Source organism: Tachysurus fulvidraco, chromosome 23 (assembly GCF_022655615.1).
Source record: "Tachysurus fulvidraco isolate hzauxx_2018 chromosome 23, HZAU_PFXX_2.0, whole genome shotgun sequence".
Classification (NCBI taxonomy): Eukaryota; Metazoa; Chordata; class Actinopteri; order Siluriformes; family Bagridae; genus Tachysurus; species Tachysurus fulvidraco.
This window is the reverse complement of record NC_062540.1, coordinates 2,057,404-2,076,691: the sequence shown is the minus strand read 5'-3', so window position 1 is coordinate 2,076,691 and position 19,288 is coordinate 2,057,404. Positions and strand designations below refer to the sequence as shown.

General features: G+C 42.2%; 2 protein-coding genes across 6 annotated transcripts in view; both read left to right on the top strand.

Moving 5' to 3' along the window:
- LOC113655158 (specifically androgen-regulated gene protein) lies at positions 1–10,935 on the top strand. 4 transcript variants are annotated; one of them, XM_027165519.2, is made up of 4 exons: positions 1–212; positions 6,488–6,649; positions 8,087–8,264; positions 8,624–10,935. In XM_027165519.2, exons 2-4 carry the CDS (start codon positions 6,545–6,547, stop codon positions 10,153–10,155), a joined length of 1,815 nt encoding a protein of 604 aa, XP_027021320.1. In that variant the 5' UTR covers positions 1–212; positions 6,488–6,544; the 3' UTR covers positions 10,156–10,935. The 4 variants fall into 4 exon arrangements, with proteins under 4 accessions (XP_027021320.1, XP_027021310.1, XP_027021346.1 ...); XM_027165509.2 differs by lacking the exon at positions 1–212 and adding an exon at positions 655–793; XM_027165545.2 differs by lacking the exon at positions 1–212 and adding an exon at positions 2,435–2,454.
- Positions 10,936–18,086: 7,151 nt separating this feature from the next.
- Positions 18,087–19,288, top strand: part of scube3 (signal peptide, CUB domain, EGF-like 3) — an 83,033-nt gene continuing 81,831 nt past the window's right edge. For both annotated transcript variants that reach the window (XM_027166355.2, XM_027166344.2), the window contains exon 1: positions 18,087–18,452. In XM_027166355.2, coding sequence (XP_027022156.1) covers positions 18,347–18,452 — 106 coding nt within the window. In that variant the 5' untranslated portion in view covers positions 18,087–18,346. The remainder of the gene's footprint in view (positions 18,453–19,288) is intronic.

Genomic DNA, 19,288 nt, shown 5'->3' with positions numbered 1-19,288 from the left:
CACAGATAAGAGAGGATACGTTACAGATAAGAGAGGATACTTTAATATACAGAAAGTAGAAAGACAGAAAGACAGCAATTGAAACCTTTCTGTCCATGATTGTCTGCTCTGGGAACTAAGGGGTGAAAGCGAAAGACTGAGACACTTCGTAAGCTTTCACTTCAAACCAAACCAAACCTTCACTAGGTTGTCTTTCACTGACCAAAGACAAGGTTAGTGCGATTAGTGAACACACACAAATCTTTTATTAAAATTGTCTGTGGGAATATGTTGTTACAATTAAAGAAGCCCATTAATATAAACCTATGATTCGATACAGTTGGCACTATTATCAGGGCACTATTGTTTGTTACAGAAAACACCTTCTGGTCAATCAGAATCGTGAATTTAAGAGCTTTGTGCTATAAATAGACTTCGTTGTTTAGTTTCAGATCAGTGACTGGTTATAATTCTGCCAAAAATGACAAGGAGTCGTTTGGGAGTCGATTCTTGCTGGTGAATCAAATGAGTCGAACTGCGACTTGTTGGCTCACCTGGCAGCGCGTTGTGTACTGTATGTGATTGGCTGATAGGTCAGAGGGCGGGGCTTTAGTTACAGCGCCGCACGCTGCTGTGCGTGTCCGTGTGTGTGTGTGTACAGGTGTGTACAGGTGTGTGTAGGTGTGTGTAGGTGTGTGTAGGTGTGTGTAGGTGTGTGTTAGGAGTTTATGACGTGATATTCAGTGTGAATCTTTACACTGAACTGGGAGCAGGTGAAAGTACAGACGCTGAAGAGTCGCTTCTTTCCCAACAGGTAAATTTTTATTTAGATTTTATTTTACACCGAGTTGTGAGTCATTGTGTATCTGTTTGTTTCTCTAAAACAGGGTGGTTTGTGCTCTAAACTAACCTTTTAAACAAGTTATGGAGTAAACTGAGTGAAACAGAGTCGATTTTACACACACACACACACACGTACACACACACACACACACACACGTACACACACACACACGTACACACACACACAGAGTACACACACACACACACACACACACAGAGTACACACACACACACACACAGAGTACACACACACACACACACACACACACACACAGTACACACACACACACACAGTACACACACACACACACACACACACACATATGCACACATATATATATACACACAGAGACACACATACACATATACACACACTCATTCACACATACACATATACACACACTCACATACACATACACACACACATCACTGAAGCATCCATTGATAATAATAATGCAGCTAATAAATGTTTAATAAATCTTTAACCCAAATCTCACTAACATTTGGCTCTTAATTGTATTATCTTAATCATATTTAAATAAATATATTATACAAACAAATAAATAAGTCAGTAAATAAAGTAGTTATGTAAGTAAGAAAGACAAAAAAAATCAGGTTTCCTTGTGAAGAAACTTTAATTTGTACATATGACCTGGTACTTTGTGTGTTGTGTATAAAGAGAACAATTATCTTTTAAACCCGATGAGAAAACCTTTTCTTTCTTTCTGATAGGAACACGAGCTGGTCATAAACCACAGCAGAGATTTGTGAGCGAGTGAATTTTTATTTCCAGTGTAAACAGAAGGAGCAGGAGGTTTGTGCTCTGTTCCTGAGCTTCGTGTAACGTTTAAAGAAGAGACAGAAGCCTGAAATTCTCAAACTGACGCCACTTTTCTGAGTGGTGACATGTTTGATGTGTGCTCAACCATGTCGTGTGTGTTATGATAAAGATCAGACCGTAGTGTTATAGATAACGAGTGTGTGAGAGAGTGTGTGAGTGAGAGAGTGAGAGAGTGTGTGAGTGAGAGAGTGTGTGAGTGAGAGAGAGTGTGAGTGTGTGAGTGAGAGAGAGTGTGAGTGAGAGAGTGTGTGAGTGAGAGAGTGTGTGAGTGAGAGAGTGTGTGAGTGAGAGAGTGTGTGAGTGAGAGAGTGTGTGAGTGAGAGAGTGTGTGAGTGAGAGAGTGTGTGAGTGAGAGAGTGTGTGAGTGAGAGAGTGTGTGAGTGTGTGAGTGTGTGAGTGTGTGAGTGAGTGTGTGAGTGTGTGAGTGAGTGAGTGAGTGAGTGAGTGAGTGAGTGAGTGAGTGAGTGAGTGAGTGAGTGAGTGAGTGAGAGACTGTGTGAGTGTGTGTGTGTGTGTGTGTGTGTGTGTGTGTGTGTGTGATCCTATTCCACAGAAAGCCTTTCTGACACCATTTTCATTTTTCAAGTGTGTGTGGGTGTGTGTGTGTGTGTGTGTGTGTGTGTGTGTGTGTGTGTTTACAGTAGATGATTGACTCCGCTTAATGACCAGCCACGATATCGAAGGCCGCATACTTCACATTCTTTATGCTGTTTGTCGTGTGAAGGAAAATGTACATCAGGGGACGAGGTCTTGTCGTTCTCGCGTCTCGATGTGACTCTAGCTCTGAAAACGTACAGTGCTTTTATTCACTTTTTGTTTTGAAGCCAAGCAAAAAATCATTCCTAAAGATTTCTATGTGAGCGAAGTTCTCGTTTTTCTTGTTTGTTCGCTTCTACTTCATTTCTGATCTGAATAAACACGGTTAGTTCCTGATTACTCGGACAGATCGCTGCGTGTAAGCACGTTATGGTAAAAGGAGGAAGACACGACGGCTGAAAAAATAAAAAAAAAACAGGAGAATTTTCCAGGTAGAGAAATTAAAGTGCATAATAATCACCTGAACTGTAGAACTGTATTTCGGCAATTTCCTCACGACCACATGATCACGTATTTATGGATGCAGTACTCCACAGTTCACGTGTTAAACCGAGCAGAATCTGATGACTGAGTACTTCTGGATTCTTATCGTATCATAATGTGACAAAATGTGCCATAGTGTGTGGAATTGTATCAGATCTTATTGTATTGAATCTTATCTCAGATCTAAACTTATTGCTTGTATCATTATCACCTCACATTGCGTCACTTCATGTCGTCATATAGAATCGCAATTTATTGAATCTTATTGAATCTTATCTAATCTTATCGTATCGTGTTGTATCATAAAGTGTGTTATAGGGATGTGGTAGCTCAGTGGTTAAGGTGTTGGGCTACTGAGGTCATGGGTTCGAACCCATGCCACTGCTGGGCCCCTGAGCAAGGCCCTTAACCCTCAGTTGCTCAGTTGTAAGTCACTCTGGATAAGGGTGTCTGCTAAATGCCGTAAATGTTATCATATTGTGTCACATCTCATTAGAACTAAATCCTGTAGTGGGAACAGAACCATTAAAGTCATAAAGGCTGTCAATTCATGACCTAGGATTTCTGGAGAGCTGCTTCAGTAAGACCCCTAAACCTAATCAGCTCAGATAGAGGCTTGGTCCGGGGTAATTAGTCAGTAATCCTGGAAAATGAACAACCACTTATCGAGTCAGCGCTCAGACGGAATCTCCCGAGTGTGTTCAGTGCTGTTAAAAAAGCTGCTGTTAAATGGACGAACGGTGGAACAAACCTCCACTGAGATCCAAATTCGTCATGGTTTCATGTTGGGTAAGAGTAAAGCTCTGCAGAGAGACGCTGATTATCCACCTAGCGTGTGGAGGCTGATGATTTAGACTCGGATTATAATCCCGTGGCTCACTTTGCATTAGACTGGGGCTTCATTTCAGACTCTGTGTCTGGTTTGTCTATCTTGAAAAACCCAAAGAGATTTTAGTTTCCTCAAGACAGCTCACTAGGAAGCTCAGTAGTTAAGGTGTTGGACTACAGATCAGAAGGTTGTGGGTCCCTTGGTCCAACAGGCTGCCACTGCTGGGCTCCTGAGTAAGGCCCTTAACCCCTTAATCGCTCAGCTGTATAAAATGGATAAGGGCGTCTGCCGAATGCTGTAAATGTAAACGGTTTAAGGGAAATGAGCCCTAATTTACAAACAGTCGATCCAAACAGGTTTGGCTAGCAGTTAACACAAGCTACATCTGCTGGAACTGTTGGCGTTCCGGCTTTTCTGTCACTTTGCACTCGGATATAAAACACTCAGAAGTTAAGTCATTTATCTCCGCTCGTTAGCTAGCTTAAAGTCCATGATTTCCAACGTTGACGTGACCCCACCTAATCAAACAGCAGCGTGTCGTGTGTTTATCTTTTGTCGTGGAAATTCACCAGTAACAAATTTGTATTGTGAAAGCTAATTGCTAATCAAGTTCAGGCATCATTTTCTAACAAATTCTAGAATGCAGAAGATTCCAAAATGCCCTAACTAGGGAGACGAGCCGCCGTTTTTTGTAAGAATCGGGTGTAGAAATTTCACTTTTGAATTTTTGAATCCTTTGGTGGAAGGAATCTGAGCTTTTTTTTTTTTTTCTTTCTGATTGCTGATAGTATTTTGGTTTGAAACTTGGCAAACGCTTTCAAACCATGGAGTACAATTTCAGTTCGACCCACACTACAGAATTTCACTTCACATATTCACATGAAAACAAATAAAAAAAGATCTGTCCAGAGTTTCTTGTTCCAGGCTGTATGAAGTGTATCTAGAATGCACAAAACACTTGCCCGTGCTGTTCTGCAATTCTTGGAAGACAACTCATGGTTTGTAGTTGTTCTAGAATGCTAATGACTACGAGGCGCTCTAGAAAGACTTCTCAGAGATGTTCTAGAGCCCACGACAGACTCGAGCCGTCTTCTCTGAGCCATTCTACAATGCAAGAAATACGACTTGACGTTGTTCTAAGACACTAAAGTCTTTGAGACCCTTTGGAACATGTGAAGGAGGCTAAAGACTTCTCAGAGACACTCTAGAATTCACTCTAGAGACGTTTTAAAACACACCAAAGTCTGCTTGATGTTCTAGAAGGCACAGTTTGACGTCATTGTGGAAAACACACTGTTTGAAGCAGCCAGGTGATGCATTATCCGAAATCTCCTTCATGACCTCATCCGCATATTTTCAAGTCAAACCTCTCCATCCTGCTTTATGTCTTTTTGTTTGTTCCGTGAAATCAACTAACTCGCCCTGTAGAATAAAAGGTCTAAAATCATGCAAACTTTCTGAGACAGAAACAGCTGTGTGAGGACGGGAGTAGACTGTAGTGAAGCCCTGACCTACTCGCTCTTCAGGTTTGTAGGGAGGACAGAGTGCAGTGACGTCTCCGCGTGTGTGTGCGTGTGTACACTCATTCTTTGAAATAACATGGTTTACCAAGGCGAGATTGAAGGCTTTGGTATGCTGAACAACTTGAAAAGCTTCCCTGCTCGAACAATGATCGCTATTTATGTGTGTATTGTGCTCCTCAGAGCTACGCTCTTTACTGCTCCAGCTGCTCGGGAATCTCAGGTACGAGCTTCTTGTCTTCAGACGTGTTCTTGGTCTAATATAATTTCCAATTTAAAGTTTCCACAAATGTTCATTGGATATAGATAATGAAATGTTCTGCGTTAGCTTTGATTTGCAGACCGCGATTGTCCTTTGTTTCAGGAACGTTTTGATGTTATTGTTATCGCTTGTTTGATCGCTGTATCAAAGGTCAGTGTCGTCACTTTCCAACCGTACGATCCGATCCCGGTCTGTCTTTAAGTACATATTTTAATTGATTGATCATCAAAAGATGTTTGTTTGTTTATTTGATTAAACATGACGTCTACAAGCCCAGATTAGAAGACCTTCTCGTTTTCATTTGCACAGCGACGGCTCTTGTTGCTAGGGTGGTACCTTTTTATCGAGCATACACCTTTTGTACCTTTAGTATGTATCCTTCATGTAGAAAGGTGCATGGAGCAGACCTTTAAAGGTTTAAGCTGAAAAGAAAGCACTTTATATTCTCAAAACTCGACACAGCCAGGTTTCCGGGAGACGGCTACATATGAAGGGTACACCGTTTACAGTCAAATTACAGGTTAGTCCTATCGTTTCTGAGAAGGAACACGTTTCTACTGAAATCTGTACTTCTTGTAATATTTAAGTCTCTAACATGTCTATGTTCGTTGCATGGCTGTGTGCCGTAATAACAAACAAATGCGGTGTCTCCGGTCCTCTATATTAAGTCTTTTCAAGTTGGATTTATTGCAGTTTGGGGATGTTTTTTCCACAGGTTTCATTTTAATCACACTGTACAATGTTATCCTAATCAAATTGTATGCCGAATTTTGTAACACATCTCTGGCATCTGTGAAGTTTGGACTCATGACCCTCCGATCCGAAGAACAGACGGTGATAAGAACTTGGAAACCTTTCTTGCTTAATCCCAGCTCGGAAATCATTACCATACCTGCACACTCAAGTCAGAGAAAAAGTTAATTGTGCAGTTATAAAGGTGTAGTCACGCTGACGCTAAAGTGGTCCGATCGACCTTGTGTGGACCTGGAAGGTGTTGGGTATGACTTACTTGCTTGCAGGTTCTGCAACAGCTTGTAGCACATAGCAAAGGAATACGATGAGAGTTTGTTTATCTCTGTGCTTTATCCCTGTCTATCCTAACCCCACCTCATCTTCCACCAAAACACCCACAGTGTGGCGCCCTTACTCCCTGAAGGTGTCGCCTGATTCGTCATTGGTTCTCACGTGCCATGCCGATGCGCGACTCCTGGCCATGTGACTCTGCGTCAGGATCGTCACTCAGCATGAACAGTGCAAGCAGCTGTGACAGCGTGATCAGCATCAACTCTGGCTATGTGAGTATGAATTAAACTCATTGAAGTCACATTGGGTGTAAGAGGAAAATCCCTGAATTGGATATTAGACAAGTGGGCAGGACAAGAGTCTTCACAGAAAATAGGAAACATTGTTTGTATCCTATAAGAGATCATTCAATTAATTCAGAAAAAAGTATCGGTGCCCTTAGAAGCTTTGGTGTGTTTGCTGTAGCTGATCTTCTGCAATGACTCCGGTGACCTACTGGAGCTTTGTAGGCGTCACCAAATCAGCTGTGCTGTGATAAATTAGACAGAATCTGGTTGACAACGTGACAACTTGTGTTCTGGACCAACAGTTTAAGTTGAGTTGAGACCAAAGACCAATTTGGTTTACGTAATGACCAGAAAGATAACCTTGCACACCAGACAATCCATCACTCAGGAGTACTGTTGTCTTGTCCGGTCTTAAACAGTTTTGTATATCAGTAAGAGCAGTAACAGTTCAATACACTTTGGTTTGAACTCGAAAAGGACGTTACGGGCTGGTTTTACAAACACTGGCTCAGTTTGTCTATTCATCTGGGAGATAAGAAAGGCAAATATCACTCCTTCTGATTCACTGCTTATTTTTACTGCCTTGTTCTAAAGCAAGGATGCGTTGATGTATCCAAGTCTTAGCAAATACTATAAACTATGTGAATGGTATAGGTCACTACACCTGGAAATGTTTGTAGAAAAGTAAAATGATCGTTTAAAGACATGACAGCTGAAAGCAGGCCGATAGCCCTACAGGAAACGGTAGAGCCGAAAGACCACGGCTTGGCAAAATGATAAACTCGTTTTAGTCTTTTGTAGCTTTCTCAGAAGTGTTAGTTTTAGTGATAATTTAAAATGTTTTAGCCTTGACCTTCAATGGCAGTTTCTATTGAGCCTGTTCAGCTTCAGGGTTTTACAAGTGCTCATTTTTGCGAGACTATTGAGAAACTCGTCTAATAGACTTCTGTTGTCAAACTAGCAAAATAATATTACCATCTGCCTGCATCTTCTTGCCATCATTTTTTATGCTGATCTGAGTAGAGGGGCATGGTGGCTTAGTGGTTAGCAATTTCGCCTCACACCTCCAGGGTTGGGGTTCGATTCCCACCTCCACCTTGTGTGTGTGGAGTTTGCATGTTCTCCCCGTGCCTCGGTGGTTTCCTCCGGGTACTCCGGTTTCCTCCCCCCGGTCCAAAGACATGCATGGTAGGTTGATTGGTGAATGAGAGTGTGTGTGCCCTGTGATGGGTTGGCACTCCGTCCAGGGTGTATCCTGCCTCGATGCCCGATGACGCCTGAGATAGGCACAGGCTCCCCGTGACTCGAGGTAGTTCAGATAAAAGCGGTAGAAGATGAATGAATGAATGATCCGTGTAGTGAATTTATTTGTCAGCTATTCTGAAATAAAGCATCCTTTACTTTCCTGTCCCTTGATGACAGAGTGACGACAGCATGGAGCATCTCTCTGCCGAGGAACGGGCATGCCTCATGTACTTGGAGGAAACCATTGAGTCCCTGGTGGAAGAGGACGACAGCGGTGTGTCAAATGATGAACCAGACCATCCGTCTCGCAAAGTGACAAATAAGATGAATCACCTTCACCAAGTTAATCCAGAGGGTGAGTAGTAATGGCTTCATAAGCTCACATTTTATATTAAACTTCAGGTGGGAACAGAGATACTTGTAAAGAAGACTTGACATCCAGGAAGTATTTCCTTTATGGAGAAACAGGACATTTTCAGATAAAAGCTCTTTATCATCTGTATAAGCAAAAGTCCTTGTGATGCTGGAGGAAAAAGAAAAAAAAAAACGTCTAAATTGATCTATGGCTTAAATGACAGTTACACAAAAACTTGTTAGCATCCTTCTTACATTAACATGGTACAGAAAGTAAATGCTTTTACTTATATTATGTTATATTGTTTATGGTTATCAATCACATTTCTCAAATTTTCTCTTCGTTTGTTTGTCTTTCAGGGCTGTCTGTTCATGACAATCCTAATACAATTTTAGGAAAAGACCACAGATCCCGTAAATTGCTTGTTCCAACTCCACTAGTTTTGGCCAACGGCAATTCCAAATTACTGAAAAAAAAAGATTTCTCCAGTACTGAACAAAAACCAGCCGTTCTGGTTAACACACCTAAAACTAGTCCATTCAACTCTCACCAGTCTTCAGCATTACCGACTTTTGCAGGAGGAACTGCTATATCACCTCCAAATCCTGGTAGACACGAGCCAAATGCTTACTCGTACAGTGACCTGACTGACGGGCCTCCTCCCTTTATACCTGAGCCACCAGTAAGACCTGACACTTCAAGTGGTCCTATAGCAAAAGACCACCCTCCTAAAAGCAATCTTCAGAAGTCCGGGTCAGATAAAAAGCCCAAGAGTGTTTCATCCGAAATACCAGTGGTACTGCTTCCTCCTCCTTCAGACTTTATGGATGAGCCGGTGTTACTTCCACCAGCCAACACGCCATGTCAAAGTGAAAGCATGCCAGTTGCCTCTCCAGGTTTTGATAGACATATAGGGACAAACAAGTCTCTACCGTCACTGTCTACATCTCCAAGGCTTTCTATAAATGATCTAGACAAGTTGCGTAAAAAAGCTTCAATAAAGAAGACCCCTGAAATAGCACCAGTAGTTCAAGCAAAATCTGTCCATAATGTCCCAGACCAAGCAAGTTCTCCAAAACTTGGTCCAGATCCCAGCGCAACTACTGCAGTGGAATATGTAGAACCAAAAAGTCCACCCAGTGTGGCACCCAAACCCAAAAAACTGCCTTCCAGCATCGTCCTAAAAACCCACAAAGATGCCGCACCTGGTCATACCCTCGTTTCACCCGGTGACCGTATGATGATCAACCAACAGAAGGTTCACCAAGAAGCTCTGAAAAAACTAGGCTTGCTAAAGCCTAACGAGATTGACGTAGGCTTCTGCCCCAGTCCACCAAACAAGGCTTCTCCACAAACTTACTTTAACACAAGCACTTCTGTAGCATCACCTGCAGAACATACAGGTACCACAGATTCTGTGCTTGTGCATGCCGAGCACCATGCAGTAGTTGAGGCGCAAGGAAAAACAGCTTTTTCATATTTACCTGTAAACCCTGAGAAAGGAGAAAATCTGTTGATCACAAGGGCGCCAAGTCCAAAACCCTATGAAATCAAATCGGCATCCATGGAGCGATCGGGTGCTGGTCTGAAAAGCTTTACACTCGAGAATCCTTCACACTTAACAAGCCAGGAAGAGAGTCTGCGGAATAGCCGATCTCAACCTGCTTATGAAGGAAGCTTGAAGGACTTTAGTGTTAACCAGACACCTGCTGAATCAACCAGAGAGCCAGAGCTGAGGAGATCTCTGCCCATCCCTGTTCCCTCACAGCCAAAGGTCGAGCCCCAGAAGCCTCTTCGATCACACGGCATCAGCGTGGTCATCTCCCCGGAGCGAGGCGACGACCGCAAGCAGGCTCTGAGGAGACTGGGACTGGGAATGATCAAAGACTAATCTTCAAAATGGTTTCCCAGCAGACTACGCAAAATCTTTTATTTTCTAATTATTACACTGGAATGGGGAGGCTATGGTGTAGCACTTACTCTAGACACAGCTTTCCAACGCTGGTCCTGGAGAAGCCCCTATCCATCTAATCAGCATATTAACATCTGTCCTAAGATGAAGTGGGCGGTGTTTCACTAGAATATGCAGGAAAGGGGGTTCTCCAGGATAAGGGTTAGGATCTTGTCCTGTAACATGTAGCTACAAATGGATTTTTGTGTATACTCTGGACCTTTAAGAAATGTGATATATAAAAACAGTACCATGGATATTCGAGGAATTCCCGAATGTTCTGAACATGCTGGAACTTTTTTTTTTTTACTTTGGTGGATAAGTGTAATATTTAGCAAGTGTAAACCTTAACTGTGGATATTGTGATTCTACTAGTATACCTGCTGCTATATTGTTTGTTTCTAGCTGAAGGATCTGTTTTGAAAAGTGAAGGATAAATACAAAAGGCTTTATTAAATTACTTAGTAGTAGGGGTTGATATTAGCGGACAATACATGCACTTATAGCTAACGAGTTATCCTACTGTTACTGTATTTTTTTTTAATAGGGAGGCCTTAGTTATTGAAAATAAGGGCCTGAGTACATTTGACACTAAAGCTCAGTATGAAGCTTCAGATATTCATACTGTTCCTAAATGTCTCTCTTTCAAACAGCACTTTATTCTCCATGTACCTAAATAGCTATTAATCCATTCTTTATTAATAAACTTCTCATTCTTGATTTCATTACCCCCGGTCCTCATTAGTACTAAAAATATCGGAAACTCTGATTCCTTTGGTGTCTGTTCACGTGGCATCATCAGGAGGAGTGGTGATCTCTGATCAGGTTTGTTGTATAAATACAAGAGGAACCTGATTTGAAACCTTCTAGGAGCGGCAGCAGAGACAAGGGCAGTGACCAGGGTGTGATATCTTCAGGGTGTTCCTGCATTGACTCACAATCAAAGCCTTCAAAGTGTCCTCCAAAAACCGCCGATCCATGATTTCACTTCAACAATGCTTCCACGTTCTTTGAGTTCTTTTCATGGCTTCAGCACGTAGCAGTGAATCCTGGAGAAACCAGTCAGACCTGATTCGAGGCACCAGGTCTTTATGGCTTTAAGTTACTTTAACCTTTCTCACCTTCTTCGTGTTGCTGTTTTACAACACGTTCAAGACGTCTCACCTTCCAAAGACCCCGTTCATTTTGGAAATGTACAATGATGTCATACTTAAAGCTGACACATAAAACCTCACACCTCTCAATTTTCTTGGTATAAAAGTGATTGTTTTTCTTGCTCTTACTTTTCTAGCCTAGTTTTTTTTTATTATCGTTAAACCTTTAAACAACTTGGAAACTGGGCTGTGAGAGAGGGTCATGATTGCTTTTTAGCATTACACAAGCTCATAAAGATGAGGTCTCTTTCTTCCACGGTGTTGTAGTGTCCTCTAGTGGATGTGTAAGTGCAACACTGGTGTGTTTACTATTTATTTGGTCCCCTAGACCAGTGGTCCCCAACCTTTTTTTCGCCACGGACCAGTCAGTGTTTGACCATTTTACCGCGGCCCGTGGGGGGTGGGGTAGGTTCGGCTATACAATTAAATTAAAGTTAATCATTTTAATTTAATTGTATTTAAACATACCTTTTTAACTCACTACAACGCTAAATCAATGAGAACCCTGAGCTTGTTTCTTTGCAACGAGACGGTTCCATCTGAGGTAATAGGAGACAATGACACCCGAAGTGTGTTGCTTATGTCCAGGTTATTCCGTTGTTTTGTTTCGGTTGCCGTCACTGCAGAAATCCCCGCTTCACACAGATAGCATGTCGGGAAATGGCGATAGAGATGTAAGTGCTGTGGTGACAATCTCAGGGTATTCCGCCATGACTTTAATCCAGAACACCGGCAGAGTTTCTAACTTTCTAACGACGTCTGTTTCGTGCTCACTTTTGCTAATTTGTGGGTTAAATTTGAGCAAACACAATATACACGTACACCAAGCACTGTTAAACATGACAAAGTACCGGTGAACAGAGAGAAGAGCGATACACATCTTCTCTCCACCAAAGCTGCAACACCACTGCCGCTTGCAGCCGCTCAGCTCCAGACGTCTCCTAATCCCGGCCCGATATCATGCTATTTTGCACATGCGCGGTATTGGTGCGGCTTTAGGTGACGTCTCTCAGCTCCCGGTTAACCTCTCGTCCATGGAAAGTCGCACAAACCCGAGAAATACACCACAGTAAATAAAATGGAAATAATTTAATGTTCCTTGAGCGGCCCGGTACCATTTGGTCCATGGACCGGTACCGGTCCGCGGCCCAGGGGTTGGGGACCACTGCTCTAGACGATAAGGAGGTGTCAAACTTAGACTCTGTTCAGACTGCAGGTAAAAGTGGCCCAAATCTGGGGTCAAGTGACCAGGTCAGACTTCTTCAGGAGTAGTGTGAACACTCAAATCTGGCCCAGATCTAATTTTTTCAAATCAGATTTAGACCACTTCCATACGTCGATCTACATCGACATTCGTCACAATTATGCACCGGCGAGTACGCACACAAACGTGACTACGCCTACAAAATGCAGAACAGTGATGGAGCAAGTCAGTGGAGGGAGAGTGAGGTGTTCGACCTAATTAGCCATTCGCATCACATTCCCACCACTCCTGGCTTCGTCTCCACATCCACACAAACCTCTGTTGTGAATTTGCAGCCATAGACCTGCAAAAGGCCAAAATATCTAATTTTGCTCTCTTTCTCTTCATCCTTCTCGTCCTCAGCACCTGCTCATTAATGTTACGGCTGCCGCTGTACAGCTGTAATGCACATTTGATATGATCTCGTGGGCCAAATATAATTACATCAGAGTTTGACACCCCTGATCTAAAACCATAGTAACGCATGTAATTCTGAAATAATACCGTGTTTTAATCTGGTATCGTTTCTGTAACGTGAAACAAGAATAACGTGTCCATGTTTGACCTTTTCTTCCTGTCGTATCTTCACCTCCAGCAAAACAGCTCTGTATTAAAGCCATACGTGATTCTGAGCATTAGCGCTTGTTGCTTGCTCCTCGGCATACTTTTGGAAAAGGAAGCGACGATTTTGGCCGTGAGGTTTCGTTACAACACTGTAGCATGCTCCGAGCCCACACAAGCCGATTGAGATGATGAGTAATGCCAGCGGCCTGCTGAGTCAGTTTATGTCTCGCAGCTGCTCCTTCCAGCTCCTCAGTGTGAGGCCTCTTGCACACAAACAATAACCACAATAATGCTTGTGGTTGACCAACAATCTCCTTTATAACTCTTGCTGGGGTCTGGACTAATGATTAAATGGCAGGTCGGATGTTTGTGGGCCTCATGCTGTGGCTGGAGACGGTTCTGACACTTATTTCATTATTGTAGTTCTTTCGGGGTTTTTTTTTTTTGTGATGGGGATTTTTTATGATGAAATTTTTAGTTTGCTCATAGCTTGAAGTCAGTTTGAGAGACTTCCAACTTATGAGAGACTTCATGAAACCTTCACCTGTGATTATGAAGTGTGCTGGACGAAGTTTTAATAATGACTATTATATATCTGAAATATCTCATATCTCAGGGCTGGTATCCAATAATGAGGAAACAAATGCTAAAACATGAAATGATGGTGAAGGTTAGTGGTGAGGAAGCTGTAGCTTAGCGCCTGTAGATTCTCTCCTAAGAATGCTCTGACATTTGTGAGAAATAATTGTACTTATTATGTGTGAAATGGTTTTCATTTTGGTGCTAAAAAAATTTGTTTAACATTTGTCAAAAATTTCATATTTGGAAAATGAACAATGTAATTATTAGATAAATGAGGAGATTTCTGTCTTATTTTCTCTTCTGTCTTATTTATCTTCCCTGATGTGGAAAAAAACAAAAACAAAGCTAGCTTATCAGTGCTAGTAGTTCTTATTACCTGAAAATAGAATAATTAAAATTATATAATCATATATTGTGGTGTCATGGAATCAGCTCTGAGGTTCTGTTTATGCATTTGCTACATAGCTAGTTAATTAGCCGATGTTCAGAAATCACTACAACGATTTAAAGATGTTTTGTAGCAAGCAAATACACTGGGATTATTGGCTTGTATGAAACCTGAAATCTCACCATATTCAGGAGAGAGAGAGAGAGAGAGAGAGAGAGAGAGAGCCTGGGAGAGGGAAAAAGTGAGAGATAGATAGACAGACAGACAGAGATGCATACAGATATATTAGATAGATAGACAGAGAGAGAGAGGGATAGAGAGACAGACTGAGAGAGAGACAGAGATACAGACAGAGAGAGAGAGAGAGAGAGAGAGAGAGAGAGAGAGAGAGAGAGAGAAACAGAGGGATAAATAGAGAGACAGACAGACAGACAGACAGAGAAAAAGAGGGATAAATAGACAGACAGACAGAGATGCAGACAGATACAGTAGATAGATAGACAGAGAGAGAGGGATAGAGAGACAGACTGAGAGAGAGACAGATACAGACAGATAGATAGACAGAGAGAGAGAGAAACGGATAAATAGAGAGACAGACAGACAGACAGACAGAGAAAAAGAGGGATAGACAGACAGACTGAGAGAGAAAAAGAGGGATAAATAGAGAGAGAGAGAGTGAGAGAGAGAGAGAGAGAGAGAGAGAGAGAGAGAGAGAGAGAGAGAAATAAACATATATATATGTTATTTGGATGTATTTCCTTCTGTTCCAAAGAAACGCTATAATCTCCAGAATGGGTGCATTTTTATGGAGGATTATAACCTTCTCATCCTGTTCTTTGTGGTTCTTCCTCCTCTCCTCTCTCTTGACCTCCAACACACCCACACACTCCCTCAGACAGATCATCTGGATGACTTCAGATGCTCAGCAGATTACCTACACTGATTACCTCTGCACGTAATTTCATATCATCAGACGTTTACAGGGCTTTTCTTTGTCAGAGATGAAAGATGGAGATTAAAGCCTTGCTCTGTGATTCAGCACCAGCATGTAATCAGCAAAGTAGGACTGCTGACCCAGCTGGAGATAATGAAGGAACTTTGGCTAAATATATATACACACATTATTTAAAAAGAAAATGTAACACTGAAGCCAAATCAGATAGTAAACCCACATCAATTAAAGGATAAACGCTGTAGGAATGACATCATGCTGTTATCAGGAGCTTCATCATGGGCCGTTTTGTTTGGGAGTTTCACCTCTAGGGGGCACTGTGATATATATTTTATTTAGAGGGTTTGGTTTAACAGACTCCAAACCAGGTGGGTGTTTAATAATCACAAACTCACTGCAGCACCAGAAGGACACATGAGACAGAAGGACACATGAGACAGAAGGACACATGAGATAGAAGGACTTACGGAGCAGCACAGATAATACCGCTCACTGGTTCATTCTAGTGCTGAACCCGGTAGAATTTGTACAGAAGTAGAGATTTATGCCTTTACACTTTTCAATATAAAATGAAAATAAAAAAAAAAAAAAAGAAAGATAAAATTATTTGGAATCATACAATCTGAAACTGGATTTTTGAACCGAATGTAAATTCTGTGGTTTTCTAATCATCTAAAACTAAACCTCATGGTTCCAAATGATCTGAAACTAAATTCTTTAGTCCCAAATGATTAAAAACGGTATTTTACTGTTTCCAAATAATCTTAAACAAAATTCCATGGTTTGCTAATGATCTGAAACTCATTTTTTTTTTGGTTTCCGAATGATCTGCTTTGCTAACGATGTGAAACTAAACCTCCTCGTTTCCTAACGATCTGAAACTTTGTTGTGGTTTTCAAATGATCTGAAACTAAATTTCCTTCTTCAGGGTGTAAATTGAAAATCATTTTAGCCTCACTTCCAAAATGACACCTGGGTAACAGACAAGCAGAAAAAACACCTATAAGGCAAATTTTACCTGATAAAAAGCCCAGTGACTGCAACCGTAGCAGATTGTATATGATATAAAATGTTCTTACCACAATATTCACTACTCAGCAAGACTTAATAAGTCTAATGTGCTAAAATATATAATATAAAATAACACCGGTTAAGGGGGGGGGCACGGTGGCTTAGTGGTAAACACGTTTGCCTCACACCTCCACGGTTGGGGGTTCGATTCCCACCTCCACCTTGTGTGTGTGGAGTTTGCATGTTCTCCCCGTGCCTCGGGGGTTTCCTCCAGGTACTCCGGTTTCCTCCCCCGGTCCAAAGACATGCATGGTAGGTTGATTGGCATCTCTGGAAAATTGTCCGTAGTGTGTGAGTGTGTGTGTGAATGAGAGTGTGTGTGTGCCCTGTGATGGGTTGGCACTCCGTCCAGGGTGTATCCTGCCTCGATGCCTGATGACGCCTGAGATAAGCACAGGCTCCCCGTGACCCGAGAAGTTCGGATAAGCGGTAGAGAATGAATGAATGAATGAATGAATGAATGAATGAATGAATGAATGAATGAACACCGGCTATGCTAAATTTGCCCCTAGGTGTGAGCGATTGTGTACATGGTATGTTCCAGCCTCATGCCAGACCTGGATAAAATGCTTACTAAAGATGTCTCAATGAATGTTTTAAAGGATTAGCAGCTCTACCTGAGACTGCAGAATCTCCCTGGTGTGGGAGGGATGATAAATAACAAATAAAAATAAGTGTGAATTTCTGAAATGTACATGAATCTAATCTAAAACGTTTGGGGACACATTTGGGTTGTAAGGTGAGGCAACTGAAAAAAACAAAAGGCCCTGGATTTGCAAAGGCCCTGGGCTCTGGTGTGGAAGGCCAACCACTCCATAAACAGAGCAAAACGTTTTTTTTTGTTTTTTTTTTCTATTCATTTAGCTTAATCAAGCCTAAGAACTCTTGGTTGTTACCTTCAGTTCCCAATGAGCTGCTCGCCACTGAGTTTGTTCCACCTTGTTTGATTACAGTTCATAGTTCACAGAGGTCACTAAGGTCCAGGTATGTTTTATTACTTCTAAGATTGAAAGCTTTCTTAATCTTCTTCCCTCAAACAATCTTCATTCCTGAGTTTCCCCACAGATACTGCGTTTACTCATCTTCATCTCATCTTTTATTTAATATGTGCATCATCTACGAACGTGTGTTGAAGCAGAAACAAAAGAAACCATTGACAGGTTGCCTCAGTGTTATTCACAAAAAGTGGGGAATTTTCTAAACATTCAAATCAGCAAAAGTGTTGTGAATGTATTCTGCAAATTAAAGGTACAATGGTGCAAACATTCATCCTAACCCTCACCTTTAAACGCACATTAGATAAGTCTTTTCTTAGTGTTTTTTATTGTTTATTTAAGATTAGGTCTCTAACACCATGTCCACAAAGCTTCGAATTAATCACTTAGGATCTAATCTATTGGTGTTTTTTTCCCTTTTGTCATCATGTACATATCTTGCAGGGACTTTTGAGACTGTTGATACATTTAGAGATGTTTTTGACCCTTTCAGTCTTCCAGAGTCAGGTCCATTGATCGCGCACGGTCTAGGAGAGTCTGACCTCTCGCGCCCACGGAAGCCGTGTCCATGGCAACCCCCATTTCGGGCGATTGTGAATTCTTCCTCGGAAAAAACGGGGGGTGGTGTGTGTGTGTGTGGGGGGGGGGGGATTACACGACAGTGAGTGAGTGTGTGTGTGTGTGTGTGTGTGTGTGTGTGTGTGTGTGTGTGAGAGAGAGAGAGAGAGAGACGGGATCAGTGCATGATCTCTCCTCCCCCTTCTCTCTCTCTCTCTCTCTCTCTCTCTCCCCTCTCTCTCTCTCTCTCTCTCTCTCTCTCTCTCTCTGTCTCTCTCTCTCCCCCTCTCTTTTCCTCACTCTCTCTCCCTCACTCTCCCTCTCTCTCTCTCTCCCCCTCTCACTCTCTTCCACCCCCCTCTCGCTCCCCCCCTCCCCTACAAACGGCTCGGAGACGAACATGAGCAGTGACGCGCGCTCCTGTGCTCGCGCTGAACGCGGTTGTCGCTCCTCTTTTGCGAGCCGGGCGCTATAACGGAGAGGATTCACGCGCAGGGAATAACATCCACGCTTGCTCGAACATTCCTGAGCTTAAACTCCAATCTCAGACTAGGGATAAAAAGTCTGGTCCTTCTTTCTCTTGCCCTTCTTCGGTGTCCTAATTCTTTCTCCACACGCGCTGAGATGTTCCTCCAGGCGTTAGCGCACGCCTGCGCCGGATTGGTGGCCTGCACCCTCCTCGCCTTTGTCCCGCAGCCGGCCGCCGCATCCCACAGCCGACTTGCACATGGTGAAAGTTTTTTCTCTCTCTTTTCTCATTCTCAAGCTCTCATCCTCTCTTCTGTGCGCCCGCGTATCAGTGTATGGGCTTAAATGAACGACTGTAACGACTGGCACGCGCTCGCGACACCTTGCAGGCTTCATGAAAAGATGGATTTGCGGAGCGCATTTTGAAACAAATCTTTTTTCTTCCATGAGTCCACATGCGCACATCAGTTGTACTTTTCCTTTTTTTTATTTTTCTTTTTTTAATTTTTTATAAGACTTTTAAAAGCAGCTATTAGTGAAATGTCTCTCTTAGACACGGGCTGCAGTCACTCTTAGACACGGGCTGGATTTTATTCATGGTTTAATTAAATTATTTAATCCAATCAGCATTCCAAAAAACAAACAAACAAACAAAAAAAAACAACAACAAAAAAGCTGTTTTTTTTCTGAAGGCTTGATTAAAGCGGCCATAAGTGAAAAGTTTGCAATATTTCAGAATGTTTCGATTTCTCTGACAGCTTTCTCGACTTCATTCATGAGATCTTTCCAGGGATTCTGTTCTTTTAAGCATCTGTTTGAAAGATTAAATCTGGTTGTGTTTGTGGAGTTAGATGGTGACACAGAGTACATTGTAATCAGTCTCGGAAAAACGTGTCGAAACAGCGGGTGCCTTCGGTATAGGAGTTTTTATATCTCCATGCAAATGTCAATCAAAGTTAAAGCTTTTCCCAGTGTCCACGTCTCACTTCTGTCTGATCCACTTCTCACGTCTCACTTCTGTCTGATCCACTTCTCACGTCTCACTTCTGTCTGATCCACTTCTCACTTCTGTCTGATCCACTTCTCACAGATGACAGT

Excerpts from the sequence above, each read along its gene's own strand:
- LOC113655158 (XM_027165519.2), top strand. The coding sequence starts at position 6,545 with ATGCCGATGCGCGACTCCTGGCCATGTGACTCTGCGTCAGGATCGTCA. Across the intron at positions 6,650-8,086 it reads TCAGCATCAACTCTGGCTAT|AGTGACGACAGCATGGAGCA; the intron begins GTGAGTATGAAT and ends CCTTGATGACAG. Across the intron at positions 8,265-8,623 it reads TCACCAAGTTAATCCAGAGG|GGCTGTCTGTTCATGACAAT; the intron begins GTGAGTAGTAAT and ends TTTGTCTTTCAG.